The 22,935-nt window shown below is 40.8% G+C and overlaps 1 protein-coding gene across 1 annotated transcript; it reads left to right on the forward strand.

Annotated features, from left to right (window-relative positions):
- The first annotated feature begins 99 nt into the window (after window positions 1-99).
- Window positions 100-18,886, forward strand: HSP90B1 (heat shock protein 90 beta family member 1). The gene is made up of 18 exons (XM_036103643.2): window positions 100-288; window positions 1,266-1,368; window positions 2,192-2,333; window positions 3,065-3,181; window positions 4,233-4,564; window positions 9,088-9,199; window positions 9,400-9,519; window positions 10,285-10,401; window positions 12,904-13,041; window positions 13,126-13,203; window positions 13,329-13,394; window positions 13,866-14,135; window positions 14,386-14,631; window positions 15,405-15,541; window positions 17,134-17,212; window positions 17,304-17,459; window positions 17,723-17,845; window positions 18,591-18,886. The coding sequence occupies exons 1-18, from the start codon at window positions 240-242 to the stop codon at window positions 18,618-18,620; spliced, it is 2,415 nt and encodes an 804-aa protein (XP_035959536.2). The 5' UTR covers window positions 100-239; the 3' UTR covers window positions 18,621-18,886.
- Window positions 18,887-22,935: the final 4,049 nt, after the last annotated feature.

Below are 22,935 nucleotides of genomic sequence, written 5' to 3' on the forward strand. Positions count from 1 at the left end.
ACTGCGGTCCCCCCCACGAGTCCCCATTGGGTAGAGGGGGTGCGTGGTGCGGCACCATTGGTGGGTTCGTGTTTCCCGTCCCCCGCCCGCGAGAGGCTGGGGTGAAAAGCGGCCCGACCTGTTTGGGGGGTAGTGGGCGGACCGCGCGGCTTGTGGTGTGAGGTTCTGAGCCCCGTGGTGGGGGGTGGAGGCGGCTCCTGCGATCAAAAGGGACTTGAGACTCTCCCCGGCCGCGCGCCATGAGGGCCCTGTGGGTGCTGGGCTTCTGCTGCGTCCTGCTGACCTTCGGTGAGTGATCCCAGAGGAGCGGGCACCCCCGGACGCCCCCCCTCCTCAAGCGCGGCCTCTTCTCGAAGGTTCTGGGGGCGTTGAGCCTGGGAGGGGGATTACGGGGCCTCGGTTGGGCCGAGGGGAATCCATCGCCTTTCCTCGAAAGAGGCTCAGGGGAGTTCACGCACTCCTCTTTCTGTGGAAAGGAAAAACGAGAACCGAGAACATTTAAATCCCTTGCAGACCTCCTAGTATTCGCGCTTAGAGGTCTCGACCAACTTGGGGTGGGGCGCCTCTCGGGCTCTTGGTCTCCCAGGAGCCTTGCGGGTGCCTATTCCGGAGGACTTTTGTCGGACGCGGGAGCCTTTGGCCCTCCACGCTTGGGGACACCCCCGCATCCAGTCTGCGAGTCAGAAAGCGGGTTTCCTTTCTTAGGTGCTGGACTGGGGTGTGTGGGGCCCTGAGAAGAAAGACCGTGTCAGCGTGTTTGCTTCACTTTTGCTCGAGCTTCTTAACCTTTCAGAATCTCTTCACTTCTCTTCCGTCGCTCACTTGGGCCCGATTTCAGTTCCTCTCGCCAGTGGTTGCACAAATTCTATTTGTATTCTGACCTGCGATATTGAAGGTCTGAGTTCTGGCATGGTCGGTTGGGCGGCCTTGTCTCGGCCTGCACGCAACACGTGTGACTGTGGAAGGGACCTGGTATCACATCTGCTAAACTTCATAAAGCATCCGAGGGCCGCTCTTCAGACGCGATGGCAGCCTCCGTGTTTCGGAATCTACTGGAGGGCTCAGTACCTGAACTTAAATAAGAAATATACCAAGTTGGGTTTACACCGGGTCTTTAAACTAGTAGATCCATTCTTCCAACCCCACCTCCCATATTAACCACCTGAATTTTGCAACCCCTATTCTTGCCCTGTTTGATTGTATTTCTTCTGAGAAGTACACGAAGCAACGACGGTGCAAGAGTTTTCTGGTGTTAAATCTTTCAGGGTCAGTCCGAGCTGACGATGAAGTCGATGTGGATGGTACAGTGGAAGAGGATCTGGGCAAAAGTCGAGAAGGCTCAAGGACAGATGATGAAGTGGTACAGAGGTTTGTGTTCTTTTGAAACTACACAGACGAGCCCTTATGAACACTGGAATATAGTAGCTTGTTATCCTCAAAGGTCCACATGACGTGTAACACCCCAAATTTAAATACCTAAGAAATGGTCAAAGAAAATGTTAGGGCTATGAGGCCTGTTCATCCCTTAAGTATCTCCTAACTTCCTAACCAGGAATGGCTGGTCAGAATGGGATGAATTTCCTTTGAAAACTATTTGGATAACTAGATTGCAGAATATAAGCTCTGTGACTTTCCTAAGACCAGTTGGTTTTATATTCAGTAAGTGTGTAAACTTAGTAATTGTTTTAAGTAACCTCTGCCCCCACTGTGGGGCTTGAACTCCTGACCGCCCAGATGAAGAGTCGCATGTTCTACTGACTGAACCACCCAAGTGCCCCTAAACTTCGTAATTTTTAAAAAGATTTTTCTCATTTGAGCAATGTTTTCAAATTTGGCACCTTGGGACTTAATTGACAATTTGGTAGACCATTAGAGGCCAAAGCTTCCCAGGTAAAGAGGCAGCCCCACATGCGAGGGAGCATATAAATAAGTATGACCTTGCTTTTTATTTTTAGTAGAGAAAAGTCGGGTTTATTTTTCTGACAGTTTTAAGAACTGAGTATTATAGCTCAGTGCTAAGGTGGCAAAATAATAGAAATAGTGGGTTAGTAATATTTTATAATAGGTTTCCATTTTACCCTTTTAACCCTTAAGACAATCTCATGAGACCACTGTGCTTTCATCGTAGATCCTTTGTTTTTGGAGGGAACTAAGTAAGCAATGCAGTAGTTTTATCAACTTCTTTCCTTAGAGAGGAAGAAGCTATTCAGTTGGATGGATTAAATGCATCCCAAATAAGAGAACTTAGAGAGAAATCAGAAAAATTTGCCTTCCAAGCTGAAGTTAATAGAATGATGAAACTCATCATCAATTCATTGTATAAAAATAAAGAGGTAAGTAACATGTGGTTTGGATAATATTTTCTCTCTTGCAATAGCATACTTGTTTACCTTCATAATAAATATACTTACGTAGTAATTTCAAGTAAGTAGTTATTAGCACAGTTTAAATACCCAGTATATATAAAAATTGCTGCTAGATACCTGGGGGGGGGGGTTAGACATTTTCCTTTTGTCCTTTCCCCTCCAATTATGTTCGTAGTCTGCTAAATAGTGTTAAGGGCAGTCACACAAACTAAGCCTTGTGTGTTAATACGTAAAGATCTAGTTTGAGACTAGAGTTTTACTACTCTTAACTAATTCAGGTATCCCTTACAGTTGCTACAGTCCCTGTGGGTAAAGAGCTATACCTCCTTTTACCAAGAGAGTAAAGCCACTTTTGTACCGTAGGTTTTATTTCTTAAAGTGTGCTTTTTCAGAGTATAGAAGAGAACTAAATGGGGCTCCTGGGTGGCTCAGTTGTTAAGCATCTGCCTTCGGCTCAGGTCATGGTCCCAGGGTCCTGGGATCGAGCCCCGCATCAGGCTCCCTGCTGGGCGGGAAGCCTGCTTCTCCCTCTCCCACTCCCCCTGCTTGTGTTCCCTCTCTTGCTGTGTCTCTCTCTGTCAAATAAACAAATCTTAAAAAAAAAAAAAAAAAAAAAACTAAAATGAGTTTGACATTAAATTTGCTGTTTTGTATATCTTGAAGCTAATCGAAGTGTGTTAAATCTGGCTTCCATTTAGATTTTCTTGAGAGAACTGATTTCAAATGCTTCTGATGCTTTAGATAAGATAAGGTTAATATCACTGACTGATGAAAATGCTCTTGCTGGAAATGAGGAACTAACTGTCAAAATTAAGGTAAGCTTAAAACAAATTTCTTCTTCTAAAGCTAAAAGAATCCTTAGATATGGGGAATCTCTATCAGTCAAGATAGGCCAGGTTATGCTGCAGTAACAAATAACCCCCAAGTCTCGGAGCTTAAATTGGGGTTTAGCAAAATACGGCCCGTGGGCCAAATCCAGCCTACTTGTTTTTATAAATAAAGTTTTACCGAAACACAACCATGCCTATTTATGTGTTAGCTATGACTGCCTTTGTGCTACACGATGGGTTTAAATAGTTGTGACAGAGACCATATGGCCCACATGCCTAAAAATATTTACTCCCTGGCCCTTTTTCAGAAAAAGTTTGCTAACCCCTGGATTAAATAATCAACCACAGGCCACTGTGGCCTTTGCTTTGCATCCTCCTCCCTCCCGGCCGCAGGCTGATTGAGTAGCCGCCATCTGGAGTATAGCTTGTTACCATGGTACAGAGAGCGTGGAGGGTCTCCCATCCTTTAAAGGCTCTAGCCTGAAAGCTACATTCCTGACTCCCACTTGCAGCTCACTGGCCACAACCAGTCGCATGGCCTTAATAACCACAAATGAAGGAAGCATATTCCCGCTGTTTCCAAAAGAGAGAGCTAGGAATATTTAGTGAAGAACATTGATCACCACAGATTCCAGAAGTCATTCAAGTTTTGAACCTTTTTATTTTCTATGAAAGAAATAGGCACAATATAAAATTTTATTTTTCTTAAATTTTTTTCTTCAAAAATAACTTGTTTTATTTAGGTCTATCTGCTCTTCGACATTTAGGCCAGTCTCTGTCTTCTTTATATTGATACTTTCTCAAAAACACTGAACTTCAGATTATCCTCTATAAAGAAAGATGCTTGCATGTAAGGTGCACGTTTTCTGAAAAGGCCATAAAATACTATATGGAGGAAAATTAACCCAGTTTAGTTTTCTGTATTGGAATTGAGGTGGCCCAAAGCTGGTAATTTCTGAATATATAGCCCAGTATTTACTTGCCATACTGTGGGTATTAAGTGAATAAAACTATCCTATTCTTGTCTTGCTTTCAGTGTGACAAGGAGAAGAATCTGCTACATGTCACAGATACTGGTGTAGGAATGACCCGGGAAGAGTTGGTTAAAAACCTTGGTACCATAGCCAAATCTGGAACAAGCGAGTTTTTAAACAAAATGACTGAGGCACAAGAAGATGGCCAGTCAACTTCTGAATTGATTGGCCAGTTTGGTGTCGGTTTCTATTCTGCCTTCCTCGTAGCAGATAAGGTTATTGTCACGTCAAAACACAACAACGATACTCAGCACATCTGGGAATCTGACTCCAATGAATTTTCTGTAATTGCTGACCCAAGAGGAAACACTCTAGGACGGGGAACAACAATTACGTGAGTATTACTGATTCCTAATAAGAAGTAATCGCCTAGCGAGGATCTTGACTCTGAGCAAACAACTTATTCTGGGCTTTCATTCCTTGCCTATAAAATTGACCTGTTCTCATCACTTGAGGAAATATTTTGAGGACCTCCTAAGGGCCAGACACAAAGAGTTAAAATGGCTGCTATACATAGAGGGCAAAAAGTTGGAAGGGTTAACTCTTCTAAGGGAGAAGGCAGGTTGGAGGCCTCACAGAAGTGGGTTGATTCAAGATTTCCAAGGAGGCAAGTCTTGGGAAAGAAGTGTCCGACCTGTGGAGGATTGTGGCTACGAAGGGATGGAGGCACAGCATGTTCACAGGATTAAAGAAAGTCCTCTCAGTCGGTGGCACTTAATGATAGAGTTTTTGATTAGCTTTTTTAAGGTTTTCTGAAGATGGATGTGGAGGGTGGCAGGACTGGATGAGAGGATACTCTCAGGGTGACCATTGAAAATACTCAGCTATGGTGGTAACTGCTGCTGGGTGGGGACAGGTTGGAGAGAACAGAGATGAATAAAGAGCTTGAAGAAAGTTAATGAGAGTTCTTCAGAAGAAGATGTCTCCTTTGAGGATGGTTGCAGATTGTTGAATTCAAACTAGTATTTGGTTTAAGCCGGTACCTGTTCCTTGTATAGACGAGGCAGATCTCACGCCCAGGGCCTCTCAGTGTTTATAGCACTGTGAAGTAGAGCAGCTTTTTGACTTTTACCCCCCAACAAATAGAACAAGATGCTTAAATTTGCTTAATACTTATGAAATGACAAGTAAATACTGAGCTATATGAAGCTACCAGCTTTAGGCCACATAAAGAAATCCCATTTCAGAGGTCATTTGGCTTGCTAACGAGCAAGGTGAAAATGTGCCTACAGGCTCAACTGTTTTTCTTAGTCCAGTTTTAAATTTTCTCCACATAAGAATTTTCAAGTATTCAGAATATAAGAAAGCATGTATCTATTATTTTGACCAATGTTCTTCACCCCAGAAGGTGAATAGTTCCTGTCTTCATTTTCATAAATGTTCCTTTAGCAAATACTAATTAGATGGGTGCATTTTAGTACTTTTACTAACTTTTCCAATTTACGTATCTCTGCCTTCTTTATTCACAGTCCTATCTCCTGCTCTCATTAGGGGGCATCACTAATAGTTACACCCCGGTGCCCTCTCTGTTAGATGTTAAAGGAACATAGGTAAATCTCCTCTAACTACAGTGAGATAGAAAACCATGTCCCAAGAGGGCGGATGTCTTAGGGTGCTAAGAGACCGGTGAGATTATCTAGATGGAAGCTCCATGGAAGCAAACATTCGCTTGGCTGTTGCATTCCTAGAGCCTAACACTTGACTGGCAGATGTTTCTAGGAGTGAATAAGGTAATCAGGACAGCTTCGTGCATGTAGCATGGATGGCTGATGAGTGAGTGAAACCTTACAAGTGCTCTCCCTGAGCAAAATTGCCATTTTTCAAGTCCTTCTACCCCAGCATTTATTCAGCAGATAATCATTTGAGTGCATATCACCTGCTAGGGTTTAGGACTCCGGTGGAGAGTAAGACCACTACAGTGGCTGCTTCCATGTGGCTCATTCTAGTAAAGAAGAAAACCGTGAAATGATTTCAGAGTGGCAAATGCCAGAAAGGAAGCTAGAGGACACTTCCCTTATCAGAAGGACTTTCTGAAATTGTGGTATGTTAGGTTCAGATATTCTAGGCAGGAAGCACAGTATGTTGGAAGTTCCAAAGACAAGAGGCCCATTTAAGGAACTGACAGTCTAGAATGGCCAAAGGGAAAAGGAAATAGAAGGCAAGAAAGTGATGAGGTCAAGGTCCCACCTTACATATATAATTTCATCTTGTATTTGACCAATAAAATAGAAGCCATCAAACAATTTAGTGCCTACCTACTCTTATTCCCACCCCTAAATTAGCCCCTGCTGTACTCTTATGAGAGATTTTGTGAGGATTCAATGAGATCATGAAATTAGCATCCAGTAAATGCTAGCTAGTACATTTGCTTCTGTCCTTCCTACTATGAGGGAGGTATTTTATATTTTTCCCTAAGCTGGTCGCTACTTTTTTTTTTTTTTTTTTAAGATTTTATTTATTTGACAGAGAGAGGGAGAGAGCACAAGCAGGGGGGACAGTAGAGGGAGAGGGAGAAGCAGGCTCCCCGCCAAGCAGGGAGCCCGATGCGGGGCTCGATCCCAGGACTCTGGGATCATGACCTGAGCCGAAGGCAGACGCTTAACCATCTGAGCCGAGGCTAAGCATAAATTAATTCCAACCCCATCTTTTAAAGTCAGTCCTTCCCACACACTCCTGTTTCCCATGTTCAAGTCTCAGTGGGTAAGGAAGGAGACAGACAGGTGGTGCCGCACCCCCTTATTCAGTCAGGCACTATGACTTTATCCACCACCTTTCCATTGAAATAAGTCACCAGTAATCCCGTTGCTAAATCCAGTGGTTCAAGGTTCTTAAATTGACATTGCTCCCAGCAATAGATTTTCTTTCTTCCTTGGTTTTCCTCTTGTGTCTCCTACATAATTTGCTATCTACTTACCACCATCCACTTAGTACCTAGTTTCCATGACCCTGCATATCTTTTTGTTTCCTTTGCCTGTTGCTTAAATGTTGACAGTATCTCTTTCAAAGGTAACTTACTTTCAGCCCTTTCTCATTATTTTTGTGTTCCTTGTGCAGTCTTCCTACCGTGATGGATTCAGCTTCCAGTTCTTGCTCAGGGTTCTCAAATCTCTATTCTTAGTCTGGATCAGGAGTCAGCTGACTTTTTCCTAAATGGCCAGCTAGTAAATATTTTAAGTGTTTGGACAGTGGGATCTGTCATATGTCACAACTTTGATGTTCTCGCTCAAAGGTGCCATAGACAACACATGATGAGGTTGTGTCCCAGTAAAATTTCTTATGGGTGCCAGCCATAGTTTGCCAATCCTTGGTCTAGATCTCTCTACTAGGCTCCACACTCATGTATCCAGTGGCCTTTTAAATATCGCTAAGATGTAACCATCAGCTTGAACTTGGATCCACAACTGAACTTTCCTGCAACCCCACGTCACCAGGATACATGTTCTGAAACCAGAGGCTTGGCCACTTCATTAGGCTGTGTCATCATTAACTATCTACCTCTTGGTAATGCTACTAAGCTGTAAACTTTTTGAAGCGGAAGGGGGGACCCATGATACAACACTGGCCATATTTATTTATTGGGAACACAGACATCAAGATGTGGGCTCCCCACTGTGTTTGAGGTTATGTTATGATGTGTTATTTTTGGTGAGTAGAGGAGGGGTTTGCAGAAGGGACAGTAAGGAAGAAGAAGAAACAATGTTGCAATTGTTAGTATTAGAATTATCTAAGCCAGGGCTGTCCATTAGAACTCTGGAAATAGGGGCGCCTGGGGTGGCTCAGTCGTTAGGCCTTTGCCTTAGGCTCAGGTCATGATGCTGGGGTCCTGGGATCGAGCCCCGCATCGGGCTCCCTACTTAGCGGGAAGCCTGCTTCTCCCTCTCCTACTCCCCCTGCTTGTGTTCCCCCTCTCGCTGTGTCTCTCTCTGTCAAATAAATAAAATCTTTGAGGAAAAAAAAAAAGAATTCTTGGGGCGCCTGGGTGGCTCAGTCTAAGCGTCTGCCTTCGGCTCAGGTCATGATCCCAGGGCCCTGGGATCGAGCCCCACATCGGGCTCCCTGCTCGGCGGGAAGCCTGCTTCTTCCTCTCCCACTCCCCCCCCTCCTTGTGTTCCCTCTCTCGCTATGTCTCTGTCAAATAAATAAATCTTTAAAAAAAATAAAAAAATGTGACTGACGACTACTGTTTTGGACAGTGGAGATAATGAACAATAAGTCAGATTAATTTTCTAGCTTTTTTAAGGAACATGTTTTTATTAAGTGTTTGTTCTCTATAGGAGAGACTTTTTTTTTTTAAGGTTTTATTTTTAAGTAATCTCTACACCAGACAGGGGACTCGAACTCACAACCCTGAGATCAAGAGTTAGCACACTCTTCCAACTGAGCCAGCCAGGTGCCCCTGGGTTTGCCATCTATGATAATCCTTTGATTTCTAGAGTAACTATCAGAGTGCATGTCATTCCATTTTTCTCCAGAATGTTTCAGTGCCTTCTTACCTTGAGCTAACTTAACATTTCAGTTCTTCAAATGAAAAAACTAAACACATACACACACAAAAACTAAACAAAAAACCCAGCATATTCAGAAGGTTGGAACATTTGCACTGTTTACTTGGAACTACGGGTATTTTCCACTTGAGGGACACAAGAAAGATTCTTCCCTCTACTCTACTCATGTTTAGTATCTTTAGCTCACAAACTGTCATCATTGGTGATAAGAGCTTTAACATGAAAAACGGACCATCCTGGATTACACTGAACTGCTGGCCATTAGCTTTGTGAGAAAGGTACTTAGATGACTTCATAATCAAATCTTTTAAACCAAGGATGTCTCTCTATAAATGTCTTATTTTCTTTTCAGACTCGTTTTAAAAGAAGAAGCATCTGATTACCTTGAATTGGACACAATTAAAAATCTTGTCAAGAAATATTCACAGTTTATAAACTTCCCTATTTATGTGTGGAGCAGCAAGGTAAATCTACACTGATAAAATTTATATGTATTATGTGGGTCTATATTTAAAACTTAAAAAAACAAAGGCTCAGTGTGGTTCTTTTAGTACAGGATACTCAGGGTTTTCTTATTGAAGACCTATTTCTTTTTGAGCTGTAATTGCTTTTCATATTCAGAATTATTAAATAAAAGAATTTAACTGTAATTCTACTTCAACAGACTGAAACTGTTGAGGAGCCCATGGAGGAAGAAGAAGCAGCAAAAGAAGAAAAAGAAGATTCTGATGATGAAGCTGCAGTGGAAGAAGAAGAAGAGGAAAAAAAACCGAAAACGAAAAAAGTAAGTCTGGTTCATCTCCACACTAAAATGTTGTTTAGGACATGTTCGAGAAAACACAACCCCAAGTGTGCACAGACTGATTGGAGTTAAGTTTTAATTCTTCAAGGTCTTTTTTCCTCCAGGTGTTAAAGTCCATAGGCCCAGCTTAAGAACAAGAACTAAGTTTATTTGCTAGTGTGTATGTTTTCTGCCTGTGGGAAGTTTTAAGTAGCAAACACAGGTCATTTTTATGCAGTTTTCTGAGTTCTATATATTGCCCAGGACTAGCAGCTTATCATGTTCTAAATTTTAAGATCTTCAAAATCTTTCTACATCGTTTGTGGTAAGATATCAACCATAATGTTAGCTCTCTGGCCTGTTCAGGAGCAGAGTAGGTGGAAGTAGTGGTGGTAGGTTTGAGGAGTATTTATTGTAAGATGTTGGATTGCTCTAAATTATGAAGTAGGAATAGTTAATGCGTATGTCCTTCTAACCTCAAAACAAATATTTTCAAGAAATAACATTTTAGCTAGTTAATAATGGGAAAAACCTTTTAATTGGCTGTCAGTTATAATGATAACCAGTTGCCTTCTTTGCATTATAGATCAGTCTTAAATGTTGAGAGAAATACTTATAGATTTTTGATCCCATTGGCAGGAGCCATAGGAGATTGGAAGTGTCTTTTGGTGCTTCCCACATTGATTTGAACTGTCCTAAAGTTATGGTTCCCACTAGTATTACTGTTGGTGAATGCTGTGGCTGACTAATCATGTACTGTAACTTCAGGTGGAAAAAACTGTCTGGGATTGGGAACTTATGAATGACATCAAACCGATATGGCAGAGACCATCAAAAGAAGTAGAAGATGATGAATACAAAGCTTTCTACAAATCATTTTCAAAGGTAAATATTATTTTAGAATAAGGTGATGAACATTACTAAAGTAAAAATGTTTTTAGATTGTTTTATAACTATTTCAACACAATTGGTTTCCTTTTTAATCTTGTGTGTTTTATATTATGTATGCATTTTAAGAATTTACTCTGAGGAGGTGTCTGTAGGCTTCACCAGATTGCCAAGGGGTCTGTGTTACAAAAAAGATTAACAGCTACCTACATAGGTAGGTGGATGATTTCCATAAAACATAACTTGTATTGAATGGCTTTTAACGATATTGGCTTTTTTCTATTCAAGAATGAATGCCTTTTATTTTTTTAACTTTATTTGATAGTTGACATACAATGTTACAGTAGTTTTAGCTCTACAGCAGTGATTCAGTATCTCTGTATTCTGCTATGCTCCCCACAAGTGTAGCTGCCTACCATCTGTCACCATACAACGCTATTACAGTGTCACTGACTATACTCCCTGTGCTGTACAGTTTAATCCTATGACTTACTGATTCCGTAACTGGAAGCCTGTATCTCCTTCCCCCCTTCACCTGTTTTGTCCATCCCCTACCCTCCTCCTCTCTGGCAACCATCAGTTCTCTGTATTTGTAGGTCTGAGTCTGCTTTATGTTTGTTGATTCATATGGCTTTTAACATAACCTTAAAGAGCCTGTTTACAACCTCAAACGTTTATTGTGAGGTCATATGCTTAGGAATCTTTGTTTTGTTACCTGTTTCCTTTTTACTGATCCCTTTTAACCGTAGAATCTAAAACTAGCATTGATTAAGATTGTTTCAAGTTAATATTTCCCCATACAGCATTTTGTACAAAACAAAATATTTTTTTTTTTTTTTTTTTTTTCTTTTTAAAGATTTTTATTTATTTATTTGACAGAGAGAGAGAGACAGCGAGAGAGGGAACACAAGCAGGGGGAGTGGGAGAGGGAGAAGCAGGCTCTCCGCTGAGCAGGGAGCCCGATATGGGACTCGATCCCAGGACCCTGGGATCATGACCTGAGCCGAAGGCAGACGCTTAACGACTGAGCCACCCAGGCGCCCCCAAAACAAAATATTTAACATGGCTAGATAAAACTTGATTTTCTGTGGTTGTGTTTGTTCTTTAATCTTTATTCCATCTATTGATTCGTTTCTTAACCTTCTTTGTTTTCCTTAGGTTAACATCCAACCATCCCTTAAGTTTTATCTCTTAAAATTGTCCCCTTGGTTCTTCTGCCTCCACGTTTATTCCCATGAACAGTCTTACTGTATACAAATGTAACGTACTTTCATCTAGGACAGCTGTATTAGAAATGTAATCTGAGCTACATATGTGATTCTTTAGAAGATTTTTTAGAAGGCATATTTTTAAAAGTTGAAACAGGGTGCCTGGGTGGTTCAGTCAGTTAAGCGTCTGCCTTCAGCTCAGGACATGATCTCGGGATCAAGCCCCACGTTGGGCTCCCTGTTCAGTGGGGAGTCTGCTTCTCCCTCTCCCCCTGCCCCCCATTCGTGCTCGCTCACTCGCACACGCATGCTCTCTCTCTCTCAAATAAATAAAATCTTTAAAAGTTAGGGGACCAAAAAAAGAGTTGCAACAGGTGTAGTTAATTTTAATGTTTTATATTTTATATTTTTATATTTTATTTAACCAACATATTCAAAATATTTTTATTTCAACATGTAATCATTATTTTAAAAAATTAATGACACGTTTTGATGTTTTTTGTTGTACTGTATCTTCAAAGTCTGGTTGTCTGTGTTTATGCTTACACGTGCATCTCAGTTTGGATTAGCCACATTTCAAGTGCTTAGTACCCACAAGTGGGTATGGTAATGGATAATGCAGATCTAGGGAATTTGTTTTTTTGTGTGTGGTTTTTTTTTTTTTAAAGATTTTATTTATTTATCTGAGAGAGAGAATGAGAGACAGCATGAGAGGGGAAGGGTCAGAGGGAGAAGCAGACGCCCCACTGAGCAGGGAGCCCGATGCAGGACTCGATCCTGGGACTCCAGGATCGTGACCTGAGCCGAAGGCAGTTGCTTAACCAACTGAGCCACCCAGGCGCCCTAGGGAATTTGTTTTTATGATTTACTTACATACCTCATTATAGCCACTGCTATAGTCCATATCCCAATGAAAAAGATCTTGAGAACTTTTTGTGGTTGAACAGTACACTCATGAAGTATTGTATATTGTCGTTTAGACAAGATGATTTTTCTACCCTGTTCTCTGACACATGTGGAACCTAGACTCATCCATTCTTCCCCGAGTTTAGGAGATCCAGTGATGCTATTGATGATCAGTGATCATCAGCAAAACCACCATGTCTAGCTAGTTAGAATAGTAGTCTTAACTGTTTCTTTCCTCCATTCCCTCCCCCCCGCTTTTGTTGGTAAGCGAACTTTTTTGGTTAAATAAATGCTTAACTGAATGTGTACCACATAATAAATCACTCAGCCTTTGCACTGCCTTTTTCCGGTGCCTTTCGAATGACTAAATGCCATCTTTCCATAGGAAAGTGATGACCCCATGGCTTATATCCACTTTACTGCTGAAGGGGAAGTTACCTTCAAATCAATTTTATTCGTACCTACATCTGCTCCACGTGGTCTGTTTGACGAATATGGATCTAAGAAGAGTGATTACATTAAGGTGAGCTTTTAAATTGTAAAAACTGAGTTTAGAATTTGAAAGTTTAATTTCTAGAAGGTGACCTTTTTTTTGGTCTCTGCTTAGCTATATGTGCGCCGAGTATTCATCACAGATGACTTCCATGATATGATGCCCAAGTACCTTAATTTTGTCAAGGGTGTTGTAAGTATCTAAAAATAATGAAGAGGGGTCATTAAAAACGAGGGATGGAAGTAGTTTTTTGGTTTGTTAGTTTGGTTTTTTTCCAGTTTCTATTGCTCACTGAACTTTCCTTTTGCCGTCTGAAGGTGGACTCAGATGATCTCCCCTTGAATGTTTCCCGGGAAACTCTTCAGCAGCATAAACTGCTTAAGGTGAGTGTTTCTTGGGAAGAGACTAACTACTTTGCTCTTTGATTGGGCTTCAGAGGACAGGCTCCATTAGTGGAGTCACCAGATATTGAGAGTAGTCCTTGGCACTTTAGCTGAAGAACTTAATTTTATTCTGGAATTATTATTAAATCCTAAGAATCTGATATTTTATGAAAGTTTCAAACCTATAGAAAAGTTGAAAGAATTATATAGTAAACACCTATATAAACCCAGTATCTGGTCTAAAGATAGAATAGAAACATTTAAGTGATTTTGTGACTATTTCCACTGACAACTTCGTTTCTGCTCAGTCTGACGTAGGATTGCTTACCATTCCCTGCCTCTTGACAAAGGGCAGTGACGATGCCCTGTCTTTGTAGCTTTCACCACTATTCCCCTGCTGTCTTAAATGTGGTAGGTTCTCAAAAGTTTGAGAGGACGTTCTCTAATAAGTTATTCTTTAATTTTATTTAGGTGATTAGAAAAAAGCTTGTCCGTAAAACTCTGGACATGATTAAGAAGATTGCTGATGAGAAGTACAATGATACTTTTTGGAAAGAATTTGGTACCAACATCAAGCTTGGTGTGATTGAAGACCACTCAAATCGAACACGTCTTGCTAAACTTCTTAGATTCCAGTCTTCTCATCATCCAAGTGACATTACCAGTCTAGACCAGTATGTGGAAAGAATGAAGGAAAAACAAGACAAAATCTACTTCATGGCTGGGTCCAGCAGAAAAGAGGTGAGATGAACTCCCAACTGTCAGGCATCCTGGTATGTAGCCAAATCTTGAGGAAAAAAATGGTAATAGTGAACTGGAGTCATTATGAGGCCTGGTCAATCACTGGCAGAAAAGTCATTATATTCTCTTTACCTCTTATTTCTCCACCTGTAAAATGGGGTTGTTAGTACTATATAAACGTAGCTACTAGAGGGGAACAAGTATACCAAGGCTAGGCTTGGAAACTTTATCACTTCCCTTCATTTCATAGGCTGAATCTTCTCCATTTGTGGAGCGACTTCTGAAAAAGGGCTATGAAGTGATTTATCTCACAGAACCTGTGGACGAATATTGCATTCAGGCTCTTCCTGAGTTTGATGGCAAAAGGTTCCAGAATGTTGCCAAAGAAGGTGTGAAATTTGATGAAAGTGAGAAAACGAAGGAGAGCCGTGAAGCAATTGAGAAAGAATTTGAGCCTCTGCTCAATTGGATGAAAGATAAAGCTCTCAAGGACAAGGTATTCTTGTGGAAATTTGAACTTGTGAAATTTTAGCATCTGCATTTTCTTTTTTTAAAAAAATTGTCAACAAATTAAACTTTACATCTGGTTACCTTGTAACCATTAAAAGTTGTACAGAACAGTGTTTCATATGGTGGTTAAATTTTGGTAAGGATGAGCTTAAGATTTATAAACTACCAGGGCACCTGGCTGACTCAGTCGGTACAGTGTGTGACTCTTGATCTCAGGGTCTTGAGTTTGAGCCCCTCATTGGGTGTGGAGTCTGCTCCTTTTTTTGAGAGAGAGGGAGAGTGAGAGAGCACGCAAGCGGGGAGAGGAGCAGAGGGAGCTCGATCTCATGACCCTGAGATCATGACCTGAGCCAAAATCAAGAGTCAGATGCTTAACTGACTGAGCCACCCAGGGGCCCCTACTTTAAAAGAAAAAAAATTTTATAAACTATAAATAATTAAAAAGATAATAGTGGTTATTCTGTATGTGGGTAGTGTTCAGTTTTTTTCTTTGTAACTGAAAGTTTTCTGTAGTTTAATACTGCTTTTGTAATAACTTAAATTTTTACTGATTACATTTGTCTTATATGTGCTTAAAAGGTGTTTATTTTTGACCAAAAAATTCAGATTATTAAATGACAAGAGTCTTCTAAGAATATGAATAAGAGGTATTTTTATGACCTGCCTCTGTTTATGATCTTACGTGATGAATCCTTAGGTACTGAATGACCTTAATTGTTGGTATTTCCATGTATCTCACATTTGGTTTCTTACCCTAAGATTGAAAAGGCTGTGGTATCTCAGCGTCTGACAGAGTCCCCGTGTGCTCTCGTGGCCAGCCAGTACGGATGGTCTGGCAACATGGAGAGGATCATGAAAGCTCAAGCATACCAAACGGGCAAAGACATCTCTACAAAGTAAGCATCCTTGGGAAGGCCCCTGGCCAGGTGTTCATGCTTGTCCTGCCTTCCTTTAGCAGATGATGCCGGCTTCTGTACAAGGAGCTGACGGGTGTTAGGTGTCCCCCACTTCTGCTCTATGTTAGATGAGACAAGTTTACAGAGGGATTCCTCTGGCATTAGATTGATAAAGGAGAGCTGTTGGGCTCATGACTTACTTTACGGTATTTTTATACACAAATTTCTTAATCTGTGACATACACTGTGTTTATTTTTGCACTCGATTATATGCTTGGCCTGGTGTCTGGTCTTCTTTGACATTTTTAGATACTGATAGTTACAGATGAGGTTAATGACAATGACGTTTGCCAAATGAGTTTGTCCTTTTTAACTATCTCCCCTTTCCCCAAATAGTATGCCCCACAAAATAAAGGGTAAAGGACCCATGAGTTAATAAGTTTATGAACTAAAGGGCTAAGTACTGGAGGTACACTGGGTCTTGAGTATCCTTTATTTCCAGGGAATATATATGTCAAATTTATATTTTAATGTCACAGCAACAGTTTTAAAAATGACTTCTTCCCTGCTTTCATTCTCCCTTCGCCCACCTGGAATGTCTTATTTGCTCTCTGATCCTCATGTTTCCCCAAGGCCTAGCTTAGGATTCTTCTCAGAAGTGTAGTCTCTGTTGTCACAATTCCAAAACTCTATTTATATCTTTTTATATAAAGTGTATTTCATATTTAGTGAGACGCCCCAACGTTAATGTTTTCACTGTGAAATGCTGAAATGGCATCTTGCTTCCATGTCTTGCCCCCTGCCCCCGAAGACTTTATAGATTATAAAATTCAGGTGGAGAACAGGTTTCTGCTTCTACCCCATTGCAGCAGTATAGTCGCCTTTATATAAATGTCCATTTATTTCAGTCCTTTATTAACGGGAAGTTACCTTACATTCAGCAAACACGCACCTCCTGTGTCGTACACCTGGCGGTCTAAGTAGACATCACTGCTGTCTTTCTGCCATTCAGACCAGTCAGGATAACAGATCAAGTCATAATCTTCTAAACGCTGCATGTGTAACAGGTATACCAAGGTAGGGCTAGATGTAGGTCCTCCCTCTCCTCAGCTGTAGAAGGGAGAGCAGTCACAACTGACAGCAGGAAGCCACACGTGATGAAAGGTAGATTTAGAATGCATTGAGAACCGAGCTCCGAGAAAAGAAACAATTTGTCCTGGAACCATATTGGTGAAGGCATCATGAAGAAGGTAGTAACTGATCAGCATGCAGAGGCTGCCTAGAGGTTTCAGAACTCTGTGCGAGACCGAGCTGCAGTTAAGGAAGTGAGAATAAATTAAGGGGATGAAGACGACACTAAATCCATTCATCCACTCAACAAAGCTGTAGGCACTTGAGATGCCTTAGTAAATAGTTCTCTTTATTGCACTCTTCCATCGCACCTTGCCCATCTCCATTTAAAAGGCAAAGCATGGTGTAGTGATATATTTTTTTCCAAGCGTTCTCTGTAATTTTAAAAATGAATAGAACATGGGAAATGTATGGAACCTGAAATTTGATGTTTCTTAATGTTCATTTTTACCCCTTACCAGTTACTATGCCAGCCAGAAGAAAACATTTGAAATTAATCCCAGACATCCCCTGATCAAAGACATGCTTCGACGGGTTAAGGTGAGTAATATTGCAGCCATACTCCTTTGTCTTTTAATTGAAATATTTTGTACCTTTTAATATTAATCAGATGTCCCTTCCTCCATTTCAGGAAGATGAAGATGACAAAACTGTTTCAGATCTTGCTGTGGTTTTGTTTGAAACAGCAACACTGCGGTCAGGATATCTGTTACCAGACACCAAAGCATATGGAGATCGAATAGAAAGAATGCTTCGCCTCAGTTTAAACATTGACCCTGATGCAAAGGTTTGAAATAATTTATGGAATATTTGAATCCCCCAGTGTCACACACTGCTAGAATTAATAAGAAATTCCTCTTTTATATCTTTTTTTTTTTTAATCTGTCTCCCTTTGTTAGCTTGACTGTTAACTCTGATTAGCAGATTTACTCTGTAGTCCTGGATAAAACAGGAGTGAAGTTAATTATAATGTTATACATTTAAATGAACAAAGTGAAAATACACCCAAGGTATTGGATCCATTAATGAGCTCATAAGTGTTGCCCTTAGGTGGAAGAAGAACCCGAAGAAGAACCTGAAGAAACAACAGAGGACACCACAGAAGACACAGAGCAAGACGAAGAAGAAGAAATGGATGCAGGAACAGACGAAGAAGAACAAGAAACAGTAAAGGTATAGCAAGTCAAGAATGGGGCTTGCATTTTTAGTTCTTGGAAAATTAGGCAAATTTTTATTTTTAGTTCTGGCGTTAGGACTGCATAGCTTCCAGAAGTCAGACTTCAGGAAATCCGCCAAAAAAATATGCATCTAATGTCAAATTCAAAAGCTGGAGCACGTCCATTTTTTCTCTAAATGAAGTATATGCTTTCATCTTCCCATTCCTTTTGTTCCTGTTTTAGCCAACCATTGTTGAGATCTTGTTAAACAGATTTTTTTTTTTTTTAAGATTTTATTTATTTATTTGACAGAGAGACAGCGAGAGAGGGAACACAAGCAGGGGGAGTGGGAGAGGGAGAAGCAGGCTTCCCGCCGAGCAGGGAGCCTGATGTGGCGCTCGATCCCAGGACCCTGGGACTGTGACCTGAGCCGAAGGCAGACGTTTAACGACTGAGCCACCCAGGCGCCCCTAAACAGATACTAAGCCCACCAGGCTTCTGTATTTGCCACCTGCGTCTGCCTTACTATATAGCAGCAGTAGGCCAATTTTCAGATCTTGATAATTTGTGTTCAGGGGCCATTGATCTTACTGTTGAGTTCTGAATTATTTTGCAGATTAATAGGTGAGGTTCTGGCCTGCCTATGAAGTAATGAATTCCGCTGGGCCCATTTCAGTTGTTTTTTTCCACACATGAACCTTCTGTGAGCTAAGATTTTTTCTGCTGGTTTTTAATGTCTTCTGATTTTTCTCTTTTCACAGAAATCTACAGGTGAAAAAGATGAATTATAAATTATACTCTGACCATTTGGATCCTGTGTGGAGAGGGAATGTGAAATTTAAGTCCTTTCTTTTGGGAGAGACTTGTTTTGGATGCTTCCCCCCAGCCCCTTTTCCCCTGCACTGTAAAATGTTGGGATTGTGGGTCACAGAAAGAAGAGGGTTTTTTAGTTGAATTTTTTTTAACATTCCTCATGAATGTAAATTTGTACTATTTAACTGACTATTCTTGGTGTAAAATCTTGTCATGTGTATAAAAATAAAAAAGATCCCAAATACTCAGCGTCTTGCTTGTCTTCATAAAGATTGTACAAACTTGGCGGATTTTTTTTTTTTTAATCCTGTGTTTCGGGGGTTTTTTTCCCCTTAAAAAAGGAATTTGTACATATCACAGAAGTCTTTTTTAGATCCAGTATTTTTAAAAAGTCACCTATATTAAAGACAATGTTCCTTACAGAAGAATTCCAAATAATATATGCAGATATTCCCCCTTCCAGGAGGTGGGGCTTAATTCTCCTTTCCTTTTTCAAAGTGGGCTACACTTAGTAGCTGTCCTCTGGAGTATGGAAAGGGGAAAGTAGTAACTTTGTAGCAGAGAAACCTGGCAGGCACTACCTTAATGCAGTGGCCAAGGTTAATATCCCCAGTGATGTCCTGTATCCCCGATAGGATGTGGTAAGAAGGGTACTGCCATCTCTACCATCAGACAAACCCATGCTATATGAACAGTACTCTTCCAAAGTTTCAAGGTCAAAACCAAGGACAGAAATAGATTGAAGGAGACATGGCAACTAAGTGCCTTCATTGCCTGGATTAAACTGGCAAAATTTAATCTAGAGTATAGTTCATGGTTCTTGGGCTTTGACCCGTGGACCAGCATTCATGGAAACAGGAAGGGGACATGGAGCCTCTGTACTCACTTTGCAGTTTTCCTGTAAATCTAGAGTTACTCCAAAATAAGGCTGTCTTTCAAAATGCCCATAATCCTACAAATAACTAGATATTGAGTGATGATCCTCATCAGGCAATTATTTAATTTCTTTTGAAATGTATTATTTATGGGAGAAACAGGTTTCTCTAATTTCACTAATTGATAGCCATCTGAAATGGTAGTCTATTTTTTAACTGGCTAGGGAGAGAAAACCTCAGTTGTGTATTCAGAGATCATGTGTGTGAGAAAACTCTATGGAAACCAACTTTATGTACTATAAAGTTTTGTTAGGGACTAGATTTTCCTGATAATTTAGTACCCTCTTCTGGGCTTCTTTTATTTCTGTTTGTTGTATGTATCCTACTCCTCCCCCCAAGCTATTTTTCTAGAGTTAGTTTGCAATAATCACTTTGAAATCTAATTACTTGACTTTAAAAATCTTTTTTTATAAGAAATAAAATGGGAGCTCAGTCATAGGGAAACATGCTGTAGTTAAGACATAGCTTCCTTTCATGATACAACACTATTAGCTATTAGTCATAATATTTGTTGCCAATTTTTTGGCCACCATAAATTACCATTTTTAATAAAGACTGCTGTATAGAAATTAAAGCCATCAGATTGCATTAAATTAATAGCATCTGAAACTTGCTCCTCAGCATTCTCCAATTACAAATTCTGAGATTGTTTCCAGCAGGAAGCTTAGAAAGCATCCTACTCCCTCAGTTTTGGGTAAAAACAGCTATGTCATAGACATCTTGCACAACCACCGTTTGACCCAATTTAATGACCAAACACCTTGCAACTGGTCTATCTTGGGTTGTTTTTTCCCACAGCTTTATTAAGGAATAATCTATTACTACTTTTAATTTTTGGTTTGTGTCAGTCACAGATTTGGTTCTCCAAGAAGCACTGAAATGGAGTTTAGTATACAGGATGTTTTTAAGGAATGCCCTTAGATCAGCACCTGTGGAAGGAAGGAAGGAAATGGGATGGAGCAGAGGGAGGTGAGAAGCAATGCAGGTCCAAAGAGCCCCAGTCAACTCAGAGGGAAATGAGCTAGAACAGGCCCCTCAAGAACTGTACTGAATGGCAGAAGGTGTGGCTTTGAGCAAGGCCACTCTCTTGCTGATAAAATCCCTGCAGAAGCCAAGACAACTGAAGGCTGCTCAGTGAGAAGCATCCAGTGCCTTTCCTCGGGGAATCTATTAATGCATTTTCATGGCCGCCACAATGCATATTTTTCACAATAGGGGTCAACGTCAAAAAAGGATACCTTGGTGAAAGTGACTTAGAATCATTAGAATCAGCACTTACTGAAATGATGGCACTTTTACTTTCAGTACATTTTTAATAGCTAGAAAACCAGTTTTCTGCCTTCATAAAAGCCATTGTCTTGTAGGAGAGGTGGATTCAAATCATGACTTTTTCTCTCAACAGCCAGACCAGTCACTCTGTACATGTAAATGAAAGGTATGGGATGGGGAGGGGGAGTGCCTTTAAACTATGGTCCACTGCATTCACCCAGGGCATGAGGGACCTCCCACTGTGCACAAACTGGCCCCAAGGGGCCGATCCTTTCTTCCTCCAAAGGGTGAGCAATGCCCCCAGCCCTTTATTCTGGAAAGTGATGGAGGTGGGGGGCTCTCCTCACTGATAGCTACAAAATGCATTATCGAAGTTCACCAGTTCATCGTGTTCATATACTAGAATTAGGGGAGAAGTAGAATTTGTAAATGTTCGTTTAGCCAAGAAAAAAAAAAAAATGCACCTAGTAAATTCAATTGATGAAACTAGTTCAGAGTTAAAAAAACAATTTTATTATTGATTTGTACTAAATCAGGTATCCTTCCTGAAACCTTTGGGAATTCATATTATTTGAAGGAGTGAGGCACCAAAGTTAGAATTACTGAGTTTGAGTTTTGGAAACCATTTTTTAATTCCTTCAACTAAAAAAAAAAAATTGTCAAACTTCTTCCAGTCTGATATAAAAACCCTTCCAACTGGCTGTGGCAAGATTCACCATTTGTAAAGTATAGAATTTTTTTTAAGAAAAAAAAGTATTCAGGGACGCCTGGGTGGCTCAGTTGGTTAAGCATCTGCCTTCGGCTCAGGTCATGATCCCGGAGTCCTGGGATCGAGTCCAACGTCGGGCTCCCGGCTCAGCGGGGAGCCTGCTTCTCCCTCTGACCCTCTCCCCTCTCATGCTGTTTCTCTCTCTCTCTCAAATAAATAAAATCGTTAAAAAAAAAATTTAAAAAAAAAAGAAAAAAGTATTCAGGGGCGCCTGGGTGGCTCAGTCGGTTAAGTGACAACTCTCAGTTTCAACTCAGCTTGTGATCTCAGGGCCCTGGGATTGGGGCCGGTGTCAGGCTACATGCCTAGCATAGAGTCTGCTTGGGACTCTCTCTCCCTCTCCCTCTGCCCCTCCCCGCTGCGCTTGTGCACGCTCTCTTCCTCTCTCTCTCTCAAATAATCTTTAAATTAAGAAAGAAGAAAAAGAAAAAAGTATTCAATTAATGGCAGTTATGAAATTTGATGCAGAGAAATAAGTCTCATGCACAAGGTCACAGTAAATATCAGAAAACAACCAGTCTCAACTCAAAACTCTGTTCTCCAGACCTTTCCCTGGAGTGGGCCACTGCTCACCCATCACAGAAATACAGGGGCGCCTGGGTGGCTCAGTCGGTTAAGCGGCTGCCTTCGGCTCAGGTCATGATCCCAGGGTCCTGGGATCGAGTCCCACATCGGGCTCCTTCCTCAGCGGGGAGCCTGCTTCTCCCTCTCCCTCTGCCTGCCACTCCACCTGCTTGTGCTCTCCCTCTCTCTATCTCTGTCAAATAAATAAAATCTTTAAAAAAAAAAAAAAAAAGAAATACAAATCCTCTTCATGTGTAGAAGAATTTGATAAGATACCAAATAATATGGCAGCAGAAAAGAGCTTGTATATAGACCGGAAATAAACCATTTCAGTTAGTTGCTTTATACCGTTAAACTGAAAAGGGTACTTACTATGGAAAGTAAACCAAAAACATTTTGTTTGCACTTCAGGATTTAAGATTTCAACAATGACCCCAAAGATTTATGTGATGTAGCAATTTGCTAACTGGCTAAGAAGCAAGCCTAGATGTTATCTTTAAGAATGCAGAATTCTGAAAAACTTTTGGAAAAATTGCCCTAAATAGAAAGCCAACTGCTCTATAAATTACTTTTGTCCTTTATTTATAGACTCAGAGAAGAGTTGAAATATTTGTATTAGTTTCCTAGGGCTGCCATAACAAAGTACCACTAACTGGACGGCCTCAAACAACAGAAATGTATTCTCTCAAAAGAGTTCTGGAGGGCAGAAATCTAAAATCCAGGTGTCAGCAGGACCATCCTTTGAGATTCTGGCTA

The sequence above is a fragment of the Halichoerus grypus genome, chromosome 6 (genome assembly GCF_964656455.1).
Source record: "Halichoerus grypus chromosome 6, mHalGry1.hap1.1, whole genome shotgun sequence".
Taxonomy (NCBI): Eukaryota; Metazoa; Chordata; class Mammalia; order Carnivora; family Phocidae; genus Halichoerus; species Halichoerus grypus.

Excerpts from the sequence above, each read along its gene's own strand:
- HSP90B1 (XM_036103643.2), top strand. The coding sequence starts at position 240 with ATGAGGGCCCTGTGGGTGCTGGGCTTCTGCTGCGTCCTGCTGACCTTC. Across the intron at positions 9,200-9,399 it reads TTTATGTGTGGAGCAGCAAG|ACTGAAACTGTTGAGGAGCC; the intron begins GTAAATCTACAC and ends CTACTTCAACAG. Across the intron at positions 10,402-12,903 it reads TCTACAAATCATTTTCAAAG|GAAAGTGATGACCCCATGGC; the intron begins GTAAATATTATT and ends ATCTTTCCATAG.